This window comes from Berkeleyomyces rouxiae (assembly GCF_048999995.1).
Source record: "Berkeleyomyces rouxiae strain 22BRR77 chromosome Unknown BrBRR77_ptg000012l, whole genome shotgun sequence".
Taxonomy (NCBI): Eukaryota; Fungi; Ascomycota; class Sordariomycetes; order Microascales; family Ceratocystidaceae; genus Berkeleyomyces; species Berkeleyomyces rouxiae.
The window spans coordinates 1,446,530-1,457,124 of NW_027396502.1; the positions used below are offsets into that span (position 1 = coordinate 1,446,530).

The 10,595-nt window shown below is 54.5% G+C and overlaps 1 protein-coding gene across 1 annotated transcript; it reads right to left on the bottom strand.

Moving 5' to 3' along the window:
• Positions 1 to 603: 603 nt before the first annotated feature.
• Positions 604 to 5,897, bottom strand: BROUX77_007721 (uncharacterized protein; the record flags this gene model as incomplete). Its single annotated transcript, XM_073752846.1, has 2 exons — positions 604 to 5,557; positions 5,608 to 5,897. 2 exons carry the CDS (start codon positions 5,895 to 5,897, stop codon positions 604 to 606), a joined length of 5,244 nt encoding a protein of 1,747 aa, XP_073602014.1.
• Positions 5,898 to 10,595: the final 4,698 nt, after the last annotated feature.

Here is a 10,595-nt window from a genome sequence, read left to right on the forward strand (position 1 = left end):
CGGGCCGGTCCAAGCTGGATTGTAGCAGATGTCTGCCCTGAAGCCCATAGACGTCTGGACTTCTAGCTTCCTCCGGGCGTTGTCCGATCACAGATATCCGATCTGTAAGAAGTTAAGCCCGTCAGCTATAGTAGACAAACCCCAGTATACCATCAACGTGTAACCCCATCGCCACTCAATTGCCACATCTTCCATCACGTGTTCTGGTCCCTTCAAAGACCAACAGCTTGCTCATAATCATCCAGAATCACAAAACACTGCGCACTCACAACGTACTGTCTTCGGAAAACCCGACTTCTCACGCAGGGATTCATTTTCATTGAGCCAATCTTGCACCATCTCGTAACCACTATCAACAACAGTTAAATAAGAACAAAACACATGGAAATCAAACAAATCAAAACTTTGTACAGAGGGAGCCCCCTAGATACACGACAACAAACCAATAAATAAATGTAATATAAAAGTATGCAAAAAACACACGCAAACAAACAGGCAAAAAAGAAAATTAACCTCTAGCAGCAGCAAGAAAATATCAATCCAAAAACAAATAAGAAACACAATGCGCCGGCTTAGCGGGCCATTCCCTTACATTCGTTACCATCACATGTTGGCCAGCTCCGTGTCGATCTGGCGGTCCATAAACGCCCTCCGCTCGCCGACGAGCTCGGTCTGCAGACGCTGTTCCACGAGGGCGCGCACCTGTTTCTTGGTCACCGTGTCGAGATCAACCTCGCGCAGCACGCCCTGGATGGCCTCGACAATGGTCAGGTCGTCAGGGCCGGTGGCGCCAGTCTGGAAGTCAAAGGCTGACGGCGAACGCAGCATGGCAGACGATCGCTTAGCACCCAGACCCGGCGAGACGCTGGAAAGGCGGTTGGTCGAGGCACCCAGACCCATGGCTGACGAGCGGCCGTCGTGGTAGGGCGAGGCACCCATTGAGGCCATGGACTGTCTGTTCATGGGGTGATCTTGGTACTGGCCACGAGCACCGAATGAAGGCGATGGGGGCATGTAAGAGTTGCGGTGCATGCCACCACCCAGGACGGATCCGGCCGGGACAGCAGAGTACACGGACTTCATCTCGTCCATCTCGTACTGGTCATCAGCGTAGTACTCCTTGTCAGCGTATCCACGACGGCCTGGAAGGTTGTTGGCCATGGCGTAGTCGTCCCAGCGCTGCAGTGGAATGCTGCGAGGATCAAAGACACCATCAGACGCGGCAATAATCTTCTTGTCACCCTTTTCTCCAACCACAATACGAGTGTTACCCCACGAAAAGTTGTCCTGGTTCCAGAAAGAGTACACGGGGAGAATCAGGGAGTACACGGGAAGTGCCAGAATGTAGATGATCATCCAACCAATGTGTTGCCACTGGCGCTTCAGAATGAAGATCAGAGCCTGGAGACCGTACACAGCAGCAATCATGATGACCGAGATGAGAGGGAACTGGCCGTGGTCACCAATGATGAGGTACAACAGGTAGCCGAGATACACAATAGTGGCAGGGAGGATAATGGTCGAGCAAAGATCCAGCATAACAACGAAGCGCATAGAGAAGCAGCAGAAACCGCACATTTCCTTCAGTTGCACCAGCTCGAAAAGGTTGTGAATGGTCGAGTTGATCCAACGACGACGCTGAGACAGCAGGACAGCCCAGGACTCGGGAGCGGCAGTCTGGCAGTAGGCATCGGGGATGAACTTGTAACGGTGGGTGGGGAAATACTTGGTCATCAGAGTAGTAAGGTAACGATCCTCACCCAGAGACAGCAGATTCTTCTTGTGCAGAGTGTCGACATCACAGATACTGTAGTCGCGAATGACGTCATTGGAGATGATCAGGGGCTTGCGCTTGTCAGGAGTACGGAGACGGTACATGGAGAAACAACCAGGCAAGCAGGTAACACTGCCAAAGAGCGACTCAAAGGCCTTGGCCAAGTGGTGAGAAATGTAGTACTCGTAAACCTGGATCATAGTCCACCAGGTCTTTTCGTCGTTCTCCAGGGCAGTTTCACCACAGATACCAGCAATCTTGGCGTCATTGGCGCAGGCGGAGACCAGTCGGTTCAGCGAGTCCTCACGAACCGAAGTATCGGCATCAACCATGAGGATGTACTCATAAAGCTCAGGGTCCACTCCAATGATGTTGTTGACCTGGTGGAACATTTCTAGCTCAAGAGGGTTCATGGGCGAGCGATGGTGCACACGGTTCAGGAAAGACATTAGGAGAATCTGCGAATCACGCTTGCCACGGTTACCAGGCTTAGAGAGAGCCTGCTCAGACTCCTTTCCAACCTTGACAATGACCAGGTATGGGACCACGTTGCCCTCAAACTCGTAGAGACCAGAGTAGACCTTGCCGTAGTTGAGCTGCTCCGCACCAGTACCAATGGACTTGAAGGGAAGGGCGGGGGGGTCCACCTTAGGGTCAACACCAAGGATATCAAGAATAATCTTAGGAGTGGGGCGGTCGTTACCCTGACCGACAATAATACCATCGCAAACGACACAAATCAGCTTGCGCTTATTGTCGTACTGCAGCGCAGTCAAGGAGTCAATAGCCTTACGCAGAGAGTCTTCGCCCTCGGTGTAGGCAGGCACCTGGCAAATAACGAATTTATCCTGGGGCTGGGGGCGCTTCTTGGAACCAAACTGCAGAGCAGCAAGGAACTTGACCAGGATGGTTGCGCAGACAATGATGGTGAAAGCAAGCAGCATGTAGTTGATAACCTGGCAGCGGGCCGAGTCACGGAAGTCGTTTACACCCATGTACCAGTTGTTGATGATGCAGTCAATGCTGTCGTTGACCTCAGCCAGGGCTGTGGCGTTATTGGCTTTTTCAGTACGGAGATCGTTGACCTTGGAGGTGATATCGATACCAGTGTTCTTCTCAATCATGTCAGTCAGGTCAGAGTTCAAGAAGCCGTACGAGGCAGAGCCAGACATTCTGTCGAGAGTGTAGAAATAGTCGGTCAAATCGTAAAGCTTTTTCTTGTACCAAAACCACTTGCGCGCAGAATCCTCGGCCTCGGACTTGACATCAGACTTTTTATAGACAACACGGCCCTTGTAGTACTCCTTCATGGTAGGTAGGAAGCGGTCCCAGTACCAGGTAGCACCGGTCAGTTCCGAGTTAGGGAAGTTGGTACGGTCGCCCGAAGTGTGCATGGCGTTGGAGAACTGGACAGCCTCAGTATCGTTGTGCTGCAGAGTCAAGTACTTGTCGCTGACAAGGTTGGGGCACGTGAGGTACAAGGGGATGGGGAAGTACGCGGTGAGGTCCAGACCGGCGAGAGGCTGCATGCCAGAGGAAGTGACCTTGATGTTGGTGGTGCCGTGGTCAAGCTTCCAGAACTTGCTGATATCATAGACCGAGCCGTGAATGGCAACATAGAAGTCGTTGTCAGCCGTATGTGAAGAAACATCACCAATATCCCAAACCTTGTTTTTGTTGGGGCAAAGAACATTGCCAAGACCAATGATCAAGAACAAGATGAAAGCGTTGAGGAACAGGATGATACCACACAGAACGAACTTTTCGCGCCAGGCCTGACGAACATCGGGACGGTGCATCCGGCCAACCCAACGCAAGAGCGGCGAGGGAATCCACCATGTGCAAGCCCAGACGATGGCGACCCAGAGACGGCGCTCCTTGGTGGCCTTGGTGGTTTCAATGTGCTTGCCCTCAGCCAACTCGGCGTCCAGGCCACCAATAAACTGGCCCTCCTCGTTGTAGTAGACTTCGCCCTGGTAGACATCACCCTTGTTACCCAGACCGTAGTCACCTGCGTGAACGTTGCGCATGCCGCTGGGAGCAATTGAAGGGGCGGCGTTGGGGTTCTGATTGCCCAGGGTCATCTGACTCATGTTGGCCTGGCTGAAGCTACGCTGATGATCAAGCAGCTGCTCACGGCTCCCATTGGTAGGTGACTCCATGGGGGGAGGATAGTAGCTGCCAGTGGTAGGAAAGCCACCGTCACCAGGCAAGTTGCTGACCATGGAGCGCATGGAGTGAGCAGGCTTCATGTCGAGCATGCTCTCAGCACCCCACCAGGAAACCTCGCGCATCCAAACACGTTCTTTACCAACCACAACCTGGCCGTTGCTCCAGCTGCGTGCCATGAGCCAATGCTCGATACCGTCACGGCCCTCACGGCAGCCCAGGGGGGCAAACCGCTGGACAAACTCGTCAATGTCGTAATCAGCGGTGAAGTCTAGGGACTTGTTGCGGCGACTGGCCCACTCTGTGAGTCTCCAAGAGCGGAGCTGGCGCGAAACCACACCAGCGGACCAGGCGGAGTTAACGGAGGGCAAGGCAGCTAGGCTGGCGGGTGACTCATCAGTGGGGTGAATGTTGAGATGGTACCAAACACGGCTAGAGTTAAGCAGGGAAGAGAATTCAAAGCGGCCTTCGCGGCCGAGGTTGATGCCCTTAGCAGGGTCAGGGAAGAGAAGCTTCTTCAAGAAGCCGTCATCCTCAACGGCAAGCGCAATGCGCTCCAGAACAATCTCGCGCTTCTCAAGCTCGTGTTCGCGATCGCGGCCAGCAGGCCCCGACATGTCACCCAGGTCAGGGCCGACAGCCGAAACAGCGGCTTCGACCTCGCGAACAACGGATGAAGACGGGGAAGGAATCTCAACACCATCACGGATCATTTCCTGGTTGATACCCTGGGAGTCGTCAAAGATGCCCCGGAGAGCAATGGCCTTGCCGAGCTCGATCTCTGGCACCTCGACGATGGTGATGTTGACAGTATCGCCGTTGTCAGGTGGAGGCGGGCTGACAACTGAACGGCCATCAACAGACTCAACGCCATCCTTCATTCGGGTAATCTGGGCATTCATGGCCTTGTTGGCTCTCGCAATGACCCAGTCCACAAGAGATTCATAGAGACCGCCAATGAGAATGGGGCGCTCCTCGGTCGAGCACTTGTTGATCAGAATCTCGGGGTCAATGCCCAGGAGACCACTAACATCCTCACAGATGTTCTCCAGCTCATCAGAGTCGAGAGAGTAGTCCAGCGTGTCACCCAACTTCAGCAAGCCAGCCAGGATAGAGATCAGATTACGGTGGTTGGAACCCTTGATTCCAATGTCCTTTAGAGCACTACGGAAATCCTCGGCAGCAGCAGCGTCGTCGGCAGCGGGGAGGTAGGAAGGGGGGTCGTAAGTGCCGGACCGGGAAAGGAGCTGGTAGTTGTTGGGACTCTTGAGACCCAGGAACTCTCTCTCGGCGGGCGTAGAAGCAGAGGTCAGTAGGTAGTAGAAGACGTCAAAGGCGCGGAATCCCGCCTCGGTGGGGATCTCAAGCAGGCCGTTCTTGGTGTCGATTCCGGACTGAGAGAGGGAGAAGTTGGCGCCGACAACCTCGCCGCTGAGGTTGAGAGTAAGGGCCACGGCAAGGGCGCTCTGGCGAGGAAGCGATGGGTTGAACGGGGTCACGCAGCGCAGGAAGGGTTGGATGGCTTCCAAGCCGCGGAAAATGACGGAGGGTACAGAGCAGGGCATGGCGAGCAGGAAAGGCGTGAGCACAGACGGCGCCGAGTTGTGGAGAGAGCTAGATTTGTCAGTACGGAACAACAAGTAGAGCCGATGGACACGACTTACCCGAGAATCACACAGCCATCTTCGGCACGGCGGCGGGCGTGTTCCCAGACACGGCTGGCCAGTGCACTGTCGACAGTGCCGCCGACACGACCGTCGGGGCCCATTTGGGACGCTGTGAGCCAGGTGTTGACTACAACGCTGGTGCCGGCATCCAGCTGGTGGGGCTGGCCGGAGAGGTAGATGTTGTGGATGGCATTGAGCAGGTTCGTGGCGGTGACCTGGCCGCTCGGCTGGCTGGGACGGCCAGCGGGCTCAGAGGCCATCGAGTACATGGACATTCGGTTGGCCATGATGCCCGTGAAGCCCGAAGGGACTAGATGGCACGGACGAGGCGGAGAGGAAGGCGGAAAGTGGTCGTGATGCTGGGGCGAGATGCAGAAGATGAAGATGCGGCAGAGTGCGAGCGGGAAGTTTGAATATTAGGATAAATGCGTATTTTCGGTGTAGTTGGGTTGTTGGGTCATCGACAAGCGACGAGTATTACGATAGAAAGTAGACAATGAGAAGAGCGAGCGACAGGAAGAGGAAAAGAGATGGCGAGGTCTAGAGGCAGCGAGGCCGTGATGGACAGACGGAGACGCTGAGAGGACAAACTCTAACTCTAAGTGAAGTGAGGTGAGACTACCGGCTGGGGAGAAGAAAAGCCGCCACGAGCGAGTGAATGGCGGAGGGCAGATGGTGAACGGGGGGCAGCAAGAAAAACAAAGAAGGGGGAGAAAAGGAAATTAAGGGAATCCAGATGAGAAACGGAGACAGGAACACGAGAGAAAAGAAAACAAAGGCCTGGCGGAGAATGCGAAGCAGCGGACGGCCAGATGCCAGAGCAGCGAGAATGCCTGCAAATCCTGGGCATTGGTGGGTGGGGGCGCTGTGATACAGCGGTGGACGACGTCCGCACTGTTCTCCAGCCACTGAATTAGGGGAGTGGCCCTCTATAGTAACGCTCGTGAGGCCATCTACGCACAGTGTTAACAGTCTGCGCACTGTCCTTGGGTCAACTTTGCACGCCCGGTCGCCGGCCGTCTGTCCATTCACTGTCTGCGCCTTATGGGCAGAGGGGGGCTCTGCAGGTTCCTGGCTTATAGGTCAATGCTGACTATACCCCTAAAAGGCTTTAAATCCCTGGTGCAGGGCTGGTGAGGTTGGGTTGGGGGTTTGCAAGTTGATGAATCCACTGGAACTCAGGGGTCCAGCCCAAAGGCCCCAGGTACAGCGCGTGTACTCCGTGCGGTGGCACAGTTTCCACACGGTAAGGGGCATTCGACTCGACTAGGCTGTCCTCCAGTCAAGTCAGTGGAGATCGGTCTTCTCTCTGGGTTCTCTGGGATCTGTGGGTTCTCGATTGGCTCTCTCTCTTGCCCTCTCTCTCAGGCCTGCTTCCTTGCGTCCCAGGCGTGGCTTCAGCTGACCTCTGGCCTGACCCCTTGCACCATTGCTGGCATTTGCCTGCATAATAGACCATCAGAGGACGGTGCAAAGTCCGCCGACCTAGCCGCCAGCTATAGCCAGTGCGCCGGCTGCTTGTGTCCTTCAAGGCCGCCAGATATTCCTGCCCGCTACTAGAGCACCATCATGACGGCGTCTTACGGCCATGTTCACTCGAGCGCCAGCTCTCTGCTAGCATCATGCCAACCCAGGGCGGAAGGACGGGACTGGACAGACTGCGTCTCGTGGGAATAGCAATGGCTTGCAAAGTCAGCGTTGCAGCAAATCCAACCGTGTTAGGGAATCAGATGCTAGTCGTTGGCAATACGAGACACCATGGCCGTAGGAGCAGAAGGATTTGAGCGCAACGTAAAGGATTGGGAAGAGGGCAGAAGATGGATGTGTGTTCGCTAGGGTTACCAGCAGCACTGCTATCCTTAGGGTCTCTCAGACCTGCTGGACTCCTCACCCGCCCACCACCACCACCACAGATATTTGGTGATAATGGCGACAACACATGCAACTCTGGTGGTTGACGTTGACACGTGTCACCCAAGAGCCACTTTGGCAGAGGAGATCGACGCAATTCGCCATTGGACAAGCTCGTTCGTGCAGGAGGCCAAAATCTCACCGAAGACGGGAGCTTACTGTGCCATGCGATGCGAGACATTGGGTGCTTGGATGTTTGTACCACCGGCAACCAGTTACCTGAGCGACTTGTGTGCCAATTACACTCATACAAGACAAAATCAGCCACACCATCTCGTTGCCAAGTATCGTGGTCTAGATGCTGTTATCGACCGCCCACACCATCTCCATCACTATGAGAAGAGCACACAAGACCAACTACAGGCAGGTGGTGCAATGCCCCTGGGCTTTGTGGGCTGATGAAGCCGGGGTCGGATTGATTTTGTTGCCCCAGGCCAATGTCGATCTCCTCTGACTGCCTTTGGTGATTAGGATGATCGTCGTCTCTATGATGACCTCGAAGCACAGACACGGCGGAAGTCGCCCGAGACTAGACAGATGCAAGGAAGGTCGAGATGGTCTTCACATAGTTGTGTACGCATCGCATCATGCACATGCTCAAATGCTCTCCGCATACACACCCTTTACACTTGTGCAACATATGCAGGCCTGTGCAGACTCATGCCTGCACATATCTGAGTGGACTGAGTGATAGCGAGTGTTCGTCTCCAGATTGTCATTGTCTCATTCCGTCCATGTCTATTTATATAAGAGCAAGTCTCAGTAGCACAGGGCAGCGCCTCCTGGTAGCGCCAATCTTCTGTGACGTTGCGCCAACACCATTTAGACAGTAGACAGAGTCAGCCAGGTGGACGCCATCCAAGTAGTGCTAGAACTTGTAACTTGTACAGGGCACCGGGTGTAACTGCCGTTGGCCAGACTTTCATGCTCCAGGTTCATGGGCTGGTTGCAGCTAGTGAGTGTGTAGCGTACGTGGTACAACTTTACCTACAGAACTACACAAGACACATGTAATCTGATCGGGAGGTGTCCTTGTGCACCCTACCCCAACATGGAGAAAGAACCCGACAGCCTCGACGAGCTGTGCCAAAGCCATGCCAGGAAACAAGAGGCCTAGAGCCCCTCTGCCTCTGGCAAGCATCCTGCCAGCACCACAAGCCGGCGGCCCTCGTGTCCGTCCCTGACGCATGATTCATCCATGTGTGAGCATCAGCATTGGAAGCATTGGAAGCATCAGCATGGGCAGCAGTCGGTCGTCATGGTATACCGTCACGTTTTATTTTGTCACGTCAGATACGCTGTGGCCTACCCTGGCGTTCTGGAATACGAAGCAAGAGGATGGTGGTGGTGTGGGCGTGAGTTTGAGCAAAGGGATTTGGGGAGGGGAGGGCGTCATGTTTTTCGTGTTGCAGTGTTGTATGATGAGCAGAGGCTAGGCTAGACTGGGCTGTGTATGGACGGGTATTCAGCGTACGCAGCGGGACTGAGTAGCGGTGGTGCAGTATGTGTGTGGTGACCTAACCACATAGTTCCATCATGTATGTACATATGTATGTGCTTTGCCGGCGTGAGTGAATCTCGTTACAGAGGCCAGTAGCCCAAGCAACAAAGCCCGTGTCTATTTTTAGCGCCCTGAACGACACCCCACAATACGAGGTCAACCACCCGGCAGAAGAAAATAGTTGGCCAATAAAAACAACAATAAAAATACACAGCCCTATTAGCTCACAGAACAGCGGCCATCGGCCCACTAGGCTACTGCCACTTCCAAACCAGACACTAGAACTAGAGCCTGTCGTCAAAGGCAAAATCCTTTGTTCTGGCTAGCGCTGACAAAGCGTGAATCCCGTGTGACAGCCAGGGAATACGAAGGACAACGGGTGCACAAATGCACGCATAAGCACAGGCACAAGCACAAGCACAAGCATAAGCATACGCTTCAATCTATATTCCCACCTTGCAAATGCACTCTGTCTGCTCTTCTCCGGTGCATATTCACACAGCCCCTCCTCAGTCCATCAGCCTGTGCTATTCGCGCTGTGTATAGTACGTATCCACCGCACTGGCACGTATTTCTTCCTCTATCGACTACTCACTCACTAACCAGCGTCAGTGGGCCAGCGCCAGCGCCTGGCCAAGCTCAAGCTCCTTCCATGGCCATGGGTTTATGCATCTTGCTCTGGCCGTGCGAAGAAGAGCCCTCCGGCACTGTCGGCCCGTGCAAGATTGCCATTGCCACAGGAGCGGCATTCCAACAGCGCCACCAACGCCGGTAATCTTTTTCTGGCGCGTTCCAGACACGCTTGCTGTCCCTGAGGCAGTTGTGTTTTTACGTGGTGTATCGTGTGCGTTTTCGAAGCTGCTTCTCAAACACATCCCATCCTCGACTTCAGGTCGCTGACGTGTTTGACCATCCATAGCAGTGACAGGCCGCAGGCTCGCCTAGTATGTACGCTTGTCTAGGTACCCAGTGCCGCACCGTGCGAACAACCCCGGGCTCGTCTCGTCGTTGGAACCCCAGCAACAACAAACAACCAGAATAGGCGGTCCCGGAAAAAAGGGCAGGTGCTAAAGCTAAGGCGCCTGGCTCTACGGGCTGAGTCCACCGGCTTTCCGCCCTGTCCCTTGGGCCTAGCCAGGAACCCCATGTCAGACCCACAGCTGGCTGGGCTTGTATCTGCGAGGTACCTTTTTGGTGGAGCACGGTGCGGCAAATATTAGGGACAGGCACTTTTTGCGTGCTAGCTAGCAGCCATTGTCCCCTTGCATTGCTGTGCATTGTCAACCTCTTCAGAGCGACGGTCGCCCTCATTCATCTCGCTGAGGTGTAGGGAATCATAGGGGGGCTTGGGTAGCCCTGGGCTCGCTAATCACAGAAAAAGAGTAGAGACAGAGACACTGAATACAGGCTCTCTCTCGCTGTTAGAATGAGAGAGATTCGGCCGGCAGTCGTGTCCTTTTTGGCTTGGAGGCAGTTGCTTCGTCATGGCTGGCCTTCTGTTTGCCGTGCCTTCGTGCTGGCGCCTTCTTTCCTCCGGCGTCACAACATGTACATATTTCATTCGTCCTGCTGG